The sequence below is a fragment of the Apium graveolens genome, chromosome 7 (genome assembly GCF_009905375.1).
Source record: "Apium graveolens cultivar Ventura chromosome 7, ASM990537v1, whole genome shotgun sequence".
NCBI lineage: Eukaryota > Viridiplantae > Streptophyta > Magnoliopsida > Apiales > Apiaceae > Apium > Apium graveolens.
The window spans coordinates 118,249,593-118,267,329 of record NC_133653.1 but is presented as its reverse complement, the minus strand read 5'-3'; the positions used below and the strand labels follow the sequence as shown (position 1 = coordinate 118,267,329).

Here is a 17,737-nt window from a genome sequence, read left to right as displayed (position 1 = left end):
TTAACTTGTTATATCTTGAACTTATTACCCCTCGGGGTTTATTTATGTCATTTTCCTTGCCTTATTTAGCTGCTTCCCTTTAATTTTCCAAGTACTTTAGGAGTTTGTACTTTCAAGGAAATAGATTATTAACCCGAACTACATAGTTCTAAGAGTCATGCATTGAATAATGGGAATAAGACTTGGTCTTCCAAAGTCTAAAATAACTTTAACACAAGAATATAATATGGTTTTTCAAAGTCTAGAATATCTTTTACTCTGAAACATAACTTGGTTTTCAAAAATTTACATAAAATGGGTTTGCCCCTGATAGTCACCAACTAAAATGTAAATCCTACTAAAACTAAGATATAAAACCCTAAGCAAGCAAAGATTCACAGTGCTTTTGAACCTTGTTACCACCATTGTAACAACGAACTATATGTAGTAAACCTTCAGGTTTTGAGCATGCCAAGTCCGAGGTACTTCTTCCCCATCCATGGTCTCCAATTTGTAAGATCCTCTTCCTTGAAAGCTCTTAACCTTGTACGACCCTTCCCAATTTGGGGGAAGCTTTCATTTCTGCCCTATTTCAGAAGCTTCCACCTTTCTTAGGACCAAATCTCCTTGCTTGAAGAATCTCTCTTTCACCCTCAGGTTGTAGTAAAAAGAGGTTTTTTCTAATATTCCATGATCTTTGCATGCGCTCCATCTCGTACTTCATCTATCAAGTCCATGGCTAACCTTTTCCCCTCTTCATTTTCTTCAGCATTATATGCTTGGATCCTTGGAGATAAATGTGATATCTCCACTGGAACGACCACTTCTACCCCATATGCTAGCCTGAATGGTGTTGTTCCTGTATTAACTCTATATGTGGTCCTGTAGGCATAAATTATTGGAAGTATTTCATCCACCCAATTATTTCTGGACTTTTCAGTCCTCTTCTTTAACCCATCTAGAATGATCTGATTTTTCAACCTCTGCTTTCCCATTAGCTTGAGGGTGAGCAACAGAAATGAACCTCAAGTCAATTTCGTTCTCTTCACAATACTTCCTGAACTCTTCATTATTGAATTATATTCCTTGTCAGCACCAAGATTCGGGGAATCCCGAACCTGCACATAATATTCTCCAACAGGAACTGAGCGACTTGCTTAGTCGTAATCTTTGCCAGGGGCTTAGCTCCAATCCACTTGGTAAAGTAATCAATTGCTACAATGAAGAACTTCCTTTGAGCAGTGGCCATTGGGAAAGGCCTGAGAATATCCATTCCCCATATAGCAAATGGGATTGGGGAGTTTATGGAAGTAAGCATTTCGGGAGGTTGCCTTACTACAGGGGCATGTTTTTGGCAATGATCACACCTCTTTACATATCATTTGGCGTCAGCCATCATTTCTGGCCAATAGAAGCCTAAACGAGTAATTTTGTGGGCTAAGGACCTGCCCCCCAAGTGTTGGCCACATATACCCTCACACTACACCATAAAATGCCTACTATAACACCAAAAAAATGTTGCATTAGGGGGTAAATATGTTGATCTTGTCCCACTTTTAAGCTTAGGTAACATTTTCTTAATGATAGGTTTTTCCATGTTGCCTTAGGGTCTAAGGTAACATCTTTGGTGCCTAAGGCAACATCGTATTTTAACTTGTTTATATGTTGCCTTAGCTTGCTAATGCAACAGAAAGAGAGATTAGTTGTAACTTATTTTTTATGTTACCTTAGAATTTTAAAATGTTTTAAAAAGTGGACCCCATGATGGGACCCACTAGCTGACATGGCAAGTGTGGGGCCCACAGTGCTGAGTTGTCTTGATGACGTGGCAAGTAGGCCCATAGAACCTAATGTAACACTTTGAGAAGTTGTTGTAACATTATAAGTAGCCTGATAAAACATTTTAAACATAATATGGTAACAGTTTAGGAGGCTATTATAACACTTTAGCACAAACAAATTGAAATGCTTATTTGTAAACTGAAGAATCCCAATTATTCAGTTTCATAACTGCAAAATAATGCATCCAACCCAAACATTAAATATCCAAATATACAACCAAATTAAATGGCCAAACTAACTATAAATTAGTTCACATTCTTTACTTAAGAACAACCAAGGATTATATATTTTAAAAAGTACTACTAGAAGCTAATACTTGAATTTACTTCAGTTTCTCCTCGACTCCATCATCATCTGGCCCTTTCTCATTTAATACATGCAAAGCTTTCTCTTGTAAGCTTTCTTTGTTCCCTGAAATATTAACTAAGTTATTTGCAAGCAAGAAATCGAACTAGCAAATAACAATAAACATAACTAATTAAACCAACTAATTTACAAACTACAACCATCTCAAGTTTACAACCTCAAAAATAACAGTAAATATAACTAATTAAACCAACTAATTTAATATCCAAAACTTAAATAAGGAAAATTTCCATATAACACTTGAACAAGGAAAACTTCAAAATACTTACATGCAAATCCTCTTTTGAACTGATTCAAGACATCAAGCATGCCATATTATATTTATGTTTTAATACTCTAAGGTAACACTTTGACAAAAATGTTACAAGTTGGAACACTTTTTACCTAATGCAACATCACGTTTTTTGCTAAGGTAACACAAAATATACAATGTTAAATTAGCTTATGAGTACCATTTCTAGGATAACATATTGGGTAACATTCTTGAAAAGGGGCGTTGAGATAGGCCATATATGGTGTAGTGTCATGTACTTCCTCCAAAATAAGTTTAGCCTCATCTGGCCTAAGACATCTTAAATAAGGAATTATAAAAGATCTTTTATAAAGAATCCCATCAATTAGAGAGTATCTTAGATCCCATACAGACAACTTTCTCGCTTCTACTGCACCGTTAGGAAGCCATCTGGTTTGCAGATGAGCCTTAATAAGATCTATCCATGACCCTTCAAGTCCTATGGGGGCAATTAACTTGATGTATTTGCTCCATATTTTTAAAACACGAAAGTACACGCTCCCAGAGCTTTCCTCTATTTCTGATGAGGAAAATTTGGATAACACATCGACCTTAGCATTTTCTTTTTCCTCCATGCCCTGAGGTTCTGTATCTCCCTGCCCACGACTTCTTGGTTGGGGATGGTACATTCAACCATGAAGTCAGCCAAGGCCTAGGCTTTTGTCGCTGTTCATGGATTAGACTTTATGTCAAATTTTCCCAGCTCAATGTCTAATTTAATCAACCTTCCACTGGCTTTAGGGTCGTGGATGATGTTTCTCAAAGGCTATTTCGTTAACAACTAAATCTTTTGAGCTTGAAAATAAGGACACAACTTCCTTAAGGCCATCACTAGGGCTAAAGCAAACTTTTCAATAACTTTATAATTCAACTCAGCCCCGTGAAGAATCTTACTAACATAGTATATGGGTTTCTGGATTTTAAGATCCTCCTCTATCAATACAACGCTTAAGGCATTTTATGAAACGGCCAAATATAAGTACAAAGTTTCGTTCAGGTCTGGTTTGGCCACCAACGAGGCTTGGACCATGTATTTATTCAACCCTTCAAACACTTCTTGACTTTCCTTAGTCCATATGAAATATTTTATTTTCTTCAAGGATTTAAAGAATGGCAAGCACTTGTCTCCAGATTTGGAGATAAATCGTCCTAAGACAGCAACCCTTCCGGTGAGTTTCTGAACATCTTTGATAGTTCCTGGAGGCTCCATGTCCAAAATGACCTTTATCTTATCAGGATTTGCCTCAATTCCTCTCTTGGAGACCATCAATCTCAAAAACTTTCCTGATCCCACTCTGAAAGCATACTTTGTGGGATTTAACATCATTTTGTGGTATCTCGGGACCTCAAAGGCTTCCCTCAAATGGGTTATATGGTCAATGTTCCTAAGAATCTTGACTAACATGTCATCTACATATATTTCCATTATTTTTCTAATAAGATCTTTAAAATTTTATTCACCAACCTTTGATAGGTAGCTCCTGCATTCTTGAGACCAAACGCCATAACAAGATAACAAAAAACACCAAAGTCAGTGATGAATGATACCTTTGGGATGTCATCCTTATGCATCTTGATCTGATTGTATCCACTGAATCCATCCATAAAGCTCAACATCTCGTGACCAGCGGTCGCATCTATCAATGTATCTATCCTTGGTTACGGAAAACAATCCTTCGGGCATGCATCGTTCAGATCAGTGAAATCCATGCACATTCTCCACTTTCCATTACCATTCCTTAGGATTTACTAACCATTCCAGAAATTTTACCTCTTCAATGAAACCAGCCTCTAGGAGCTTTTCTACTTCTTGCTTTATTGCCTCCTGCCTCTCAGGGGAAAAACTCCTTTTCTTTTGCTTCACGGTCTTTCAATTTGGATCTACGCCCAATTTGTGAGTGATCAATTTCGGGTCTATGTCGGGCATATCAGTCGCTGACCATGTGAATACATCACTATTTTCTTGTAAAAACCTAACCAACTTCCCTCTAAGGGGATCCTTCAGTGATGCTCCAATAAAAGTCACTTTCTCAGGATCCTCGGGAGCCAAAGGGATCGGAATCAAGTCTTCTGCTGGCTCTCTCTTTTCTCATCATTCTCGCGAATATCCAAATCTTCAAAAGGCAAAACTTGCCCCCAACTCTATCAGACCTAAGGGAGGCTACATAACAACTCCTTGCCATGTTTTGATCTCCTCTCTCTTCTCCAATCTCGTTCCGGATGGGAAACTTTATCACTAAATGGTAAGAAGAGGGGACTGCCTTGAAAGCATGTATTCCCATTCTTCCCATGATTGCATTATAACTTGAACCAGCCTTTACCACTACAAAGTTCAACATCTGTGTTGCTTCTCTAGGTTCCTGACCCATAGTCAAAGGCAACTGAATTATCCCTTCCACAGGGCACTCCACTCCAGTGAAACCATATATCAACATACCAGTTAGGGTTAATTGAGAATCATTGTAACCCATCCTTTGGAAGGTATCATAGAGTAATATGTCTACCGACGCTCCATTGTCTACCATCACCGGACTATTCCCTATTATGGGTTTTATGACTAGGGGATCATCATGAGGAAACTTGAACCCTTCCAAGTCAAAATCATCAAATACCATTGCTACTCCGGTCTTGGCTCTTTTCAGAGCTTCCCCCACTATGTGCATGACTTCTCTGGTATAAGTTTTCCTTGAGTTTTTAGACACTCCAACAACAATTGGTCCTCCAAAAATCGTGTTTATTACTGGCCCTCAGGGCTAAGGTCCCCCAAAGATTGTGTTTATTATTGGCCCTCGGGGTTGGGGGTTTCTCCCTTGATCATCCTGATCCTTTCTACAATCATCAAAGTTCTTTCTTTCACTGTTATTACTATCTCCTCCATCCCATGTATACTTGCTCAGCCTTCCTTTTCGAATAAGGAATTCAATTTCATCCTTCAGTTGTCTACATTCATCGTTGTAATGACCAACATCCTTGTGAAATCTATAATATTTTCTCTTATCTAGCTTAGTAGGATCAACCTTCAATGGTTTGGGCCAATGAACATCCCTATCTCTCTCAATTTCCATTAGGATCTGGCTCCTAGGGGCATTCAACTTAGCATATTCGGTGAACTTTTGTCCAGGTCCTCCCTTCTTTGGGGTTGAATCTACGTCTTTCTCGGTTCTAGGATACTTGTCCTTAGCATTATATTCCAGATCAGTCTTTCGCTTCTTGCCACCAACGGGCTCGTTGTTCACTACCGTCTTCCTCATACTTTCCTCCACATTGATATACTTCCCTGCCCTATCTTGGAGCTGCAACATACTTTTAGGGGGTCGCTTAGCTAAAGACAACTTAAATAACTCATCTCTAGTTCCCTCGTGTGGTTCTGGGGCGTTGGTTAGCATCATGTATTGGTTCTTTACAAACACACCTCCTTCTCAGAGCTACATTGTCGTTCGAAGATTCGGAGTCTCTTTCAGTCTAAGGTCCATAGAATTCCTGGTCCTTCAGAATATGAGCTAAACCACGTATATAATGGGGTGTCTGTCCTTGTGCTTCCCTCCGATTGGAGTGCCCACTCCCTCCAACCTCTGGGTATAGGGGCATCCCATAAGGGGGTTTATGGGCGCAATTATTGAATACTCATACCCAACGGGTTGAGGGTTTATAGGCACTTGTAGTTGCTGAAATTAAGGATTCTTCCCTTGAAGACTCGGGGTATTCATCCCTTGAGGTTGTGCCTCGGTTGCTCCCACCAGAGTTCCTCCTTGGGGGGAGGCGTAGGTTAAATGTGGGGGTATCTCCACCACTGACGAAATTATTTGGGTTGTCCCAGCAGGTGTTCCTTCAAGTGCGTTGTTTCTGCTCCGTGTGTTCACCATGGTTGTCGTTATACTTTTTCATAAACGGTGCCAAATGTTAGGGATTAAAAACTAGGGTGTATTTACTGCTAGGGTTCGTGATCTTTGAGGCTCGATTTGACTTGTTTCGTGACTTGATCTGCCTTTCACAAGATGCCTACGTACCTTGCTGTTTACCAAGGATCAAGTCAAAAAATGTAGTTCTGATTTGCGGGGTGAGACCCCTTATATAGGCATGGGATACCTTGGAATTGGATTAGGGTTAGGAGACTTGGTGGACAAGTCTCAGATTTAGAGTGGACTTTGGGTCCTATAATGCAGGAAATTGATTCCTTATGTAATAACCCCAAAATTTTCAACTTTTTGTAACCCTTGTGAATAGTGTTTTAGCTGAATGAGAAAACTTTTCATGCCACACTATGTAGGGGTTCTGTTATGGATATTCTGGGATATTATTAGTACTCTATGAAGTATATAAGTGTATGTAAAGATCGTCAGAATCCAATTCCGAACACTTTGGTTTTTCCCGGAAATCCATAAGATACGGAGAGAATTGAGTATAAGGTAACAGGATAAAAAGGATTTAAATTAAAGGATTATAATAGAGGATCATAAAAAGGAATATAATGTATTGAGAAAGGTTAAGGGAACCTAAGTAATAAGATCCCGGGTATGATCCTTCAAACGATAAACGAGAACGAAAGTTAAGTGAACCGTATAACAGATCAGCGGTCATTAGCAAACGATTAGGAAGTTAATCAAAGGGATTAGTGGGAATGATGTCATCCAACCAATAGAAAGAGGACAAGGAAGGGAGGATGACATCATGAGGATGACATAAGCATGACATGGGAAGGAAGGAGGTGTGGTAGCTTTGTAACCACACAATTTCTAGGGCAAGAAGGTAATTGACTAAATCAAATACAAAACAAGTCAACCAAGCCAAGTAAAAAAATCATTCTCATCAAAAAATCAAAAGCAACCAAGGCATTAGTTCTTCATTGCTCTCGGCTTTCTTACTTTTTAAAGGCAAGATTTTTCAAAATCCAAGATCCAAGCTTCCTAAATTGGTAAGATAATTCCCTAATCATCTTCATGCTTAGTTAGGACTATATCATGAGTTTAAGCCATTAATTCTTTCTCAATCTTCTTCATTTAATCAAAGAAGAAGACAATGAATAGTGTTTTCAAGTTTTTAACTTGAAGTTTTTCTTGTTTTTCTTGAAGATCCAAGCATTCTTAAGACTTCTCAAAGCTTCTTAAGGCTTCCTAGCTCCACCCACCACTTCAAGGAAGGTATACCATCTCCAAACCCTAGATTCCTATATATTATAAGATGATTTTGATTAGTGGGTTGATATTGTAGCTTGTTGTTATGATTTAGAGTTTGGGATTTGGAATGGTAGTGAAATGGAATGGTAATTGTTGTGGTTTTGATTTAAAGGAACTTAAGTATGATTAAAGTTAAGTTTAAGCATAAGTATGAATGATTAAATTGAATTGGTTGGGGTTGTTATGATGTGATAAGGATGGAGGTTGGTTGTATGTTGGATTTGAGGTTGGTTTGTGGTTGGTTTTGTATGGTTTAAAATTTGGAAATCGCGTAAACATAGCCGTCGTAACGTCCGATTTTCTTTGGACTGTTTTTGTGCATAGCATTAGGACCCGAGAACCCCCTGCTAGATTATGACCACTGCCATGATTATATAGCTCATGTTACGAGCTTCGTTTTGATATGTAGTTCGTTCGATTCCGATGCACGGTTTAGGAGAAACGGCCGTTTCAAGTAACGGCGTTTCGCGAACGAAACTTTTTCCCTCGCCTTACTTTGAAATGTAGGTTAAAGACCAAAAAGGGTTAATTAATGTATGAAACATTTATGGTAAGTGTGTTAGGCAGTTGGTAAGACATTCGCGAAAGAATCGCTTTAAAACTCGTAAAGGTTAAATTATTAAAAATGGTGGAGCCGAGGGTACCCGAGTGACTTAAGCGAATCGGTGAGCGCAAAACAAGCGTTAGAATCTAAGTTAGTTAAGGTATAGATTTACAAGTGACTTTGGTTTAATTCCAACTTACTTGTTGTTTATAGGTTATCAGACTCGTCCCGAGCCTTTCTCACCCCCAAGTCGCTCAGGCAAGTATTCTACCCGTTATACTGTTGTTGTGATGTATACACTTGTATATGCATTATCTTGCGATAGATGCATGTTGGTTATTTAGCAAATTCTTGCGATATATTGTAGCATGTGATATGGTATATATGCATGCCTGTTTCATATTCTTGAAATATATATCTGTTGGTTCAGTTGATAATACCTATGCTAGAGGATAGCGGTATCTTGCATATACCCTTAGTATAGGGACCCAAAGGTGCAAATATTTTCTAAAACCGGGAGTCGAGGATCCCGAGTAGATTTTTGTATATATGGATATGGATATATATATATATATATATATATATATATTTATATATATATATGGTTATAGTTTTCCAAACTATTAATCGAATAAGGATTATTCGATAGCTTTAACTTTATTTTATTATTGAATATTATTTCGAATATTAGTCGAAGGCGTATGACTCCTTTTATTTATTTATCTGAATATTATTCGAATATTATTCGAGGACTTATGACTCTTTTATATTATTTATGAATATTATTTGAATATTCATTTGAGGATCTATGACTCCGATTATTTGCTGAGATATATTCTTTATTTTATTAAAGAATAAGATGTCAATAATCAAACTTATTTTCGATTATTCAAATAAGGATAATACTTTCATATAAGTATATCTTTGGTTATTTAATGTTTATTTCAAGTATAAGTTTTAATACTTCTACTTCAATTATTTTTATAAAGATTATTCTTTATGGGAATATTATTTAAATAATAATATTCAGTCATTTTCTAAATATTCTGGGGACTGATTTACTTCATTAAATCAGCTTTACTCCAAACACTCTTTAAAGTGTTTTCGAGTCTTCAAAATGATTTTTAAAAGTCAGAGCGGATCCCAAAACTCTTTTTTTTTTATATTTAAGATCTTCCTTTTAAGGGGATTTAAATACTCGCTCAAAACCTGGGGAATCCGGCTCTGCGGTGTATTTTATATTCGCAACGAGGTTGCAGTTTTGGTAAATGAATTGATTACTTGCCCAACGTTCGGGAAGTAAGCCCATCTAATTGAGTCGGCATAAGCGACAGGCCGGGGTACGGTCTATTATTGTGTAAGTGGCTGGGTGGCAGTCCATCAACGCGTGAGGGGCCGGGTAACGGTCTAGCGCGAGGTCCTAATGCGGCCAGGGTGATGACCGGTGAGGAATTCATCCATCTACAGTAGAAAAGGTTACTTATTGGTATCTTTGCCTGATCAGCAAGATATCTGGTTTATGCCAAAATTCTTTTCCTTTCCAAAATTCATTGGATGTTTCAAACTCTGTTCATACTTTACATAACAGAGGTTCCAGGAAATGTTTAAAGAGATATATATATGTGGATATATATATATCGGGACTAAATAAAGTATCTCGTAACTTTATTTCATTCAATAATATTTCAAAGATTGAATCTATTCAAGTCTTAACTTGTGGTCTCATCTATGGGATGTTTTGTTTTTTTTTAAAAAAAACTTATAATACTTTGAACGATGGTAGTTCAAGTAGCTTTATAAATGATATAAGTGTAGTGAAGTATTGGTAACATCATTCCTTGTTTTTTTTCTTATATCTAGTAAGTAATTATCTTACACATGATAAGGATCCTAGTAAGTATCCATTTAGATACTTATATTATTGTTATCACTATGTATTATCTTGCGAGATGTAAGGCTCACTCTTGCTTTATTTCTTCATCACACAACAACAGTTAGGAGAGATGGCCAGACTCCAGCAGACCCAGCGCAAGCGCGTGGGAAGCGTCCCGCGTCTTCCCGATGATGTTGTAGCTGCTATAGCTGCAGAGGTAGATCCATTGTAGTTCAGACCATCTACTTTTGAGAATCAAATTATGTATAATTATAACTTGTGGCAGATAATGGCAATTAACTGTAAATTATCAAGTAATCATTTTGGGTTGTAATAATTTTAAATGGTGGATTCAAAGACTTGTACTTATTTCAATTTCATCTCTGAGACTATAACGGGTTGTGGTGTGTGTTAGGGTGGGGTCACAGCATGAGGTTATTTATTATTAATTAAGTGAAGTGATATTGTGGAAAGAAAGACCGTGACAACCCGGATCCCCGACCCCGGATCTGGGGGTGTTACAGAAATGGTATCAGAGCTAAGCGTTATAAACCTCAGAGATGATGCGACGATATAATAACAAACTCACAAAGATAATAAGAACTCTTGCCAAGTTCATGGTCGGACTACTTAAAGTAGTGCTGACAGTTAAAACCCTTACGGGAACCCTTATAAGTATCATGATAGTAACTTAGCTCGTTTAATGTGTAGGCGCCTGAGATAGAGGACCCTGAGATGTTCGAGCGTGAGCATGATGAGGCATTGCTAGATGTTGAGGATCAGGAGGAGCCTGAGATGGAGGAGGACCCCTCAGAGGAGTCAGAGACAGAGGTTATTGCTATTACAGATGAGGAGGACCCGGTTGAGGTCCCAGTAGCTGAGGAGCGTGTTGGATCTATGGTAGTGTATGCTGGTATCCCTTTACCCACACTTCCGGTGGTCAGAGCCCCTACCCCTCCACCACTATCTTGGATTCCTGATGATGACAGCTCAGAGACCCATACTTCCGAGCCTAGGCAGACCGAGGAGGCACCCTCAGCGGCTCCGGATTCACCACCTCTTGACCCTGCCCACAGGCAGTCTTCGTTAGCTCATGGATATGTTCAGGATGTATTGAGGACCCGAGTGGCTGTTGCCGAGGGCCGACTAGATGAGGCCAGGAGGGAGTTGGATGCAGAGAGGGCGGGTAGGCGTACCCGAGCTTATGAGACTAGGGCTTCTATACCCCGATCCTTGAGGAGGGAGCTTACGGGGATAGAGCTCACGTCCCGAGCGAGACTCAGATCTCTCCAGGGGGACAGGCATGGTAGGATCTCCAGGCGGCAGGCCGACTATATCCTCCGTCGTGCGATAGAAAGGGTTTGGGAGCTGACCCGCTCCGGTGTGTGATTCAGGATTGATGATGGAATAGTCTAGTTGTCTAGTTAGCCGAGGCCTTAGTAAGAGCCAATTTTCCGGGATAGTTGACTTGTATATAGCATCCATTTTTCTGACTAGACAGATAGACTCTTGTGTATCACTTTTGGGACAGATGACTGTAGCACTGTTGTACTTTTGACCAGATCAAACTATGTATTCTCGCATTATGTATATATTTGTTTCCTTTCAGTTCAGTTCCATAGTGACGGGATCACTGTTTTATCATTATTATTACTGCCCTTCGTATTAGAACTTTCTTAAAATAATAGAATTGCGATATACGTTCTCCCCATTATAAGAGCTATGCAAGGCATAATGTTGTATATGATTGTGACCTAACGTTGAATTTTCCCAATAATTGTTTTTATTATTATCAGAATCATGCCGCCAAGAAAGATTGGAACTAGGGCGAACCCTGGGTCTGAGGACCAGGGAAGCCATAATCAGGACAATAGAAACCAAGAACACAGTGAAGAGGAAGATGAGGATTATGTGGAACAGGATGACTCCCTGTATGAAGAGGAAGAGGAAACATATGATGTTGAGGGATTTGAGATAGAGGCTGAAGAAGGAGAAACCGAGGTTGAGCAACCAGTACCAAACCCAGGCATGGATCCCATGAGCCAGTTCATGCAACTCCTAAGGCAGAATTTGGAACGTCAACCCAACCCACCCCCTCAAGGAAGTAACAATGCAGTGGCAAACTCTTTCAGGGCTTTTAAGTCCCTTAAGCCCCCTGAGTTCCACGGATCAGCCGACCCAGTTGAGGCAAGGGCATGGTTAAAGGAAATGGAGAAATCTTTTGAGATTTTGAGTATCGATGAGGCACAGAAAACTGTATTTGCTACCTACCTTCTGAAAGGAGAAGCTAACTACTGGTGGGAGGCCAAGAAAAACATGGAGACAGATGCTATTATAACCTGGGAGAGATTTAGTCAGTTGTTTCTGGGAAAGTATTTCCCGAGGTTTTTGGAAAACCAGATGGAGCTCAAGTTCTTGGAGCTAAAGCAGAATAACTTGTCTGTAGCAGAGTATGAAGCGAAATTTACTGAGTTATCAAGGTTTGTGCCGGAGTTTGTGAGCACCGAGGAAAAGAAAGCTAGGAGGTTTCAGCAGGGACTGAAACCATGGATTCAGAATAGGGTGGCAATCCTTGAGCTTACGGACTATGCCACTCTGGTGCAAAAGGCAACGATTGTAGAAGTCGGAAGTGAACAGATGCAGAAGGAAAGAGAGAAGAAAGGAATAAAGAGGAAAAGTATGAGCATGGGTGGAGGTTCCGCAGGAAGGAGCTTCCCAACTAGATTTAATCGAGGAGCAGTGTCCCTGCCAGGAAGGAACACTGGGTTTAAGCGACCAATGAGTGTGAGTGTGAGCCAGGGCGGCCAGAAGTCAAGAATGTCCTATTCCAACCAGTCTCGGCCCCCATTGCCAGCCTGTAACATATGTGGAAGGAATCACACTGGGGAGTGTAAAGAAAGGCCAGTAACCTGTTTTAAGTGCGGTCGGGAGGGCCACTATTCAAATAAGTGCCCATCATCAACCCCTGCCGTCGTTCCAACCACCAATTGTCATCTGTGTGGACGCCCAGGTCATTGGAAGAGGGAATGCCCAATGAACAAACCAGCAGCTTCGGGAGCAAGCAGGGCCGCTTCCAATAAGCCACCTACTGCAAGGACTTTCAACATGACAGTCCAGGATGCTATGAAAGATTCAGATGTGATAGCAGGTACCCTTTCTCTAAATTCAGTCAGTGCAAATGTTTTATTTGATTCGGGAGCAACTAAATCTTTTATATCAAGGGACTTTGCGCGTAAGTTAAGACTTAAGGCTAAACTCTTGATAGAACCCTTACAAGTAGAAATAGCCAATCATGAAATTATTCCTGTTAACCAGATTCACCCCGCCTGTGAGATAGGCATAGGGGAGCAATCTTTCAGTGTTGATCTGATTCCTTTTAAATTAGGGGAGTTTGATGTGATTTTGGGAATGGACTGGCTATCTAGCAACGATGCTCAGATAGACTGTAAAGGGAAGAAAGTTAAGTTAAATATCCCCGGGAAGAAAGAAGTTATATTTAGAGGAAAGAGGCAGACGCAGAAATTTTTGACTATGGCTCAGGCCAAAAGGATGCTACGAAAAGGAAGTGAGGCCTACCTAGCCTATGTGGTGGACACGCAGAAGGAGGTGCCCAACTTACAAGATATTCCAGTAGTCAACGAATTTGAAGATGTATTCCCACAAGACCTTCCGGGATTACCACCCGATAGAGTGATTGAATTTGCTATTGAGTTGGCCCCAGGGACGGCGCCAGTTTCAAAAGCACCTTACCGGTTAGCCCCGTTAGAAATGAAGGAATTAGCTATCCAATTGCAGGAACTCTTGGATAAGGGTATGATAAGACCCAGTGTGTCTCCGTGGGGAGCACCAGTTTTATTTGTTAAGAAGAAAGATGGGAGCATGAGGTTGTGCATAGACTATCGAGAGTTGAACAAGCTAACCATAAAGAACAGGTACCCATTACCTAGAATAGACGATCTGTTCGACCAGCTAAAGGATGCGGCTTATTTTTCCAAGATCGACCTGAGAACTGGATATCACCAACTAAAGATTAAACCCGAAGATATTTCCAAGACAGCGTTCCGTACCAGGTATGGGCATTATGAGTTCTTGGTAATGTCCTTTGGATTAACCAACGCCCCAGCGGCTTTCATGGATTTAATGAATAGAGTATTTAAGAAGTACTTGGACAAGTGTGTGATAGTTTTTATCGATGATATTTTGATCTACTCAAGGACTAAGGCAGAACATGCAGAGCATTTGAGGGTAGCTCTAGGAATACTCAGAGAGGAGCAGTTATATGCCAAATTCTCGAAGTGTGAATTCTGGCGGAATGAAGTACAGTTTTTAGGACATGTGATCAATAAAGAAGGAGTATTGGTCGACCCCTCCAAGATAGAGGCGGTCTCAAATTGGGAAAGGCCAACCACACCCACAGAGGTAAGGAGTTTCATAGGATTGGCCGGCTACTATCGTAGATTTGTACAGGACTTTGCGAAGATCGCAGCCCCTTTGACACGACTTACTCGTAAGACAGAGAAGTTTGAATGGACGGAGAAATGCGAGAACAGTTTTCAGGAATTAAAGAAAAGGTTGATAACGGCTCCGGTATTGGCATTGCCGGACGGAAAAGGAGATTTTGTGATATATAGTGACGCGTCGCACAAAGGATTAGGATGTGTGCTTATGCAGCACGGTAAAGTTATTGCGTATGCGTCGAGACAACTGAAGGAATACGAGGTTAGATATCCTACTCATGACCTTGAGCTCGCGGCAATAGTATTTGCTTTAAAAATTTGGAGGCACTACTTGTATGGAGAGAAGTGCGAGATTTTCACAGACCATAAGAGCCTCAAGTACATATTTACGCAGAAAGAGCTCAACATGCGCCAGAGGAGATGGTTAGAACTAATCAAGGACTATGATTGTGAGATTCTCTATCATCCAGGGAAAGCCAATGTGGTGGCTGATGCCCTTAGTAGAAAGGAAAGAATCAGAATGATAACGACTTCGGAAGAGTTGATAAGGGATTTTGAGAGAATGGAAATAGAAGTAAAGGTAACCGGAACCGGAACTGAAAAGCTTTTTGAGATCTCAATGCAGCCAGAGTTATTGGAAAAGATCAGATTGTGCCAGGAGAAAATAATGAATGAAGACAGAGAGTCAATGACTGGAGAGGAGATCCATACTGAAAAAGATGATAAAGGGATAATGAGGTACTCCTACCGAATTTGGGTTCCGAATGTTCAAGAACTTAAAGATGAGATTTTGGATGAAAGCCATAGTTCAAGGTATTCCATTCACCCGGGAAGTACCAAGATGTATAGGGATTTGAAGGAATATTACTGGTGGCCCAACATGAAGAGGGACGTAGCAGAATGGGTGAACAAGTGTTTGACTTGCCAAAGAGTAAAGGCAGAGCACCAGAGACCCAGTGGACTTTTGCGACCCCTGGAGATTCCCGAATGGAAATGGGAACAGATAGCGATGGATTTTGTTGTAGGCTTGCCAAGGACGAAAGCCAATCACGACGCCATTTGGGTAATTATAGACCGACTGACAAAGTCAGCTCATTTCATTCCTATCAATGAGAGATACACAGTCGATAGACTGGTGGACATTTACCTTAAGGAAATAGTGACGCGACATGGAGTCCCAGCGTCCATTGTCTCAGACCGAGACCCCAGGTTCAACTCCAGATTTTGGAGGAGCTTTCAGGAATGTGCGGGGACCAAGTTAAATATGAGTACCGCGTACCATCCCCAAACGGATGGACAGAGTGAAAGGACCATCCAGACACTAGAGGATATGTTGAGAGTCTGTGCAATAGACCTTAAAGGAAATTGGGATGATCACCTGCCGTTGATCGAGTTTTCTTATAACAATAGCTTTCATGCTAGCATCGGAATGCCGCCTTATGAGGCCCTGTACGGAAGAAGGTGTCGATCTCCCTTATACTGGGATGAAGTAGGAGAGCGGAAGATGCTCGGACCCGAAGTGGTCCAAAGGACCAAAGATATAGTGGATCTTATCAGAGGGCGACTTGTAGCAGCCCAAGACAGACAAAAGAAATATGCAGACCTAGCCCGAAAGGACAAGGAATATGAAGTAGGGGACTTAGTACTGTTGAAAGTATCCCCTTGGAAGGGATTAATGAGGTTCGGAAAGAAAGGAAAACTAAGCCCAAGATACATTGGACCTTTTGAGATATTAAGACGGATTGGAAAGTTAGCTTACGAGCTAGCCCTACCCCCTAATTTGCAACAAGTTCATAATGTGTTCCATGTGTCAATGCTAAGGAGGTATCATCGGGATGCCAGGCACATAGTGGAGTACGAGCAGGTGGATATGCAGCCAGATCTAACTTACGTGGAGAAGCCAGTAAGGATTATGGATAAGAAGGAGCAGGTGCTTCGGAACAAAGTGATCAAGCTAGTCAGAGTACTATGGCAGAATCATAATGTGGAAGAATCAACTTGGGAACTAGAGAGCACAATGCTAGAAAAGTACCCCCATTTGTTTTCTGTTTGATTCCGGGACGGAATCCTTTTAAGGAGGGGAGACTGTAATAACCCCAAAATTTTCAACTTTTTGTAACCCTTGTGAATAGTGTTTTAGCTGAATGAGAAAACTTTTCACGCCACACTATGTAGGGGTTCTGTTATGGATATTCTGGGATATTATTAGTACTCTATGAAGTATATAAGTGTATGTAAAGATCGTCAGAATCCAATTCCGAACACTTTGGTTTTTCCCGGAAATCCACAAGATACGGAGAGAATTGAGTATAAGGTAACAGGATAAAAAGGATTTAAATTAAAGGATTATAATAGAGGATCATAAAAAGGAATATAATGTATTAAGAAAGGTTAAGGGAACCTAAGTAATAAGATCCCGGGTATGATCCTTCAAACGATAAACGAGAACGAAAGTTAAGCGAACCGTATAACAGATCAGCGGTCATTAGGCAAACGATTAGGAAGTTAATCAAAGGGATTAGTGGGAATGATGTCATCCAACCAATAGAAAGAGGACAAGGAAGGGAGGATGACATCATGAGGATGACATAAGCATGACATGGGAAGGAAGGAGGTGTGGTAGCTTTGTAACCACACAATTTCTAGGGCAAGAAGGTAATTGACTAAATCAAATACAAAACAAGTCAACCAAGCCAAGTAAAAAAATCATTCTCATCAAAAAATCAAAAGCAACCAAGGCATTAGTTCTTCATTGCTCTCGGCTTTCTTACTTTTTAAAGGCAAGATTTTTCAAAATCCAAGATCCAAGCTTCCTAAATTGGTAAGATAATTCCCTAATCATCTTCATGCTTAGTTAGGACTATATCATGAGTTTAAGCCATTAATTCTTTCTCAATCTTCTTCATTTAATCAAAGAAGAAGACAATGAATAGTGTTTTCAAGTTTTTAACTTGAAGTTTTTCTTGTTTTTCTTGAAGATCCAAGCATTCTTAAGACTTCTCAAAGCTTCTTAAGGCTTCCTAGCTCCACCCACCACTTCAAGGAAGGTATACCATCTCCAAACCCTAGATTCCTATATATTATAAGATGATTTTGATTAGTGGGTTGATATTGTAGCTTGTTGTTATGATTTAGAGTTTGGGATTTGGAATGGTAGTGAAATGGAATGGTAATTGTTGTGGTTTTGATTTAAAGGAACTTAAGTATGAT

At 40.1% G+C, this 17,737-nt stretch overlaps 1 protein-coding gene across 1 annotated transcript; it reads right to left on the bottom strand.

Annotated features, from left to right (window-relative positions):
- Positions 1 to 659: 659 nt before the first annotated feature.
- Positions 660 to 974, bottom strand: LOC141673996 (uncharacterized). The gene has a single exon (XM_074480722.1). It carries the CDS (start codon positions 972 to 974, stop codon positions 660 to 662), a length of 315 nt encoding a protein of 104 aa, XP_074336823.1.
- Between the last annotated feature and the right edge of the window lie 16,763 nt (positions 975 to 17,737).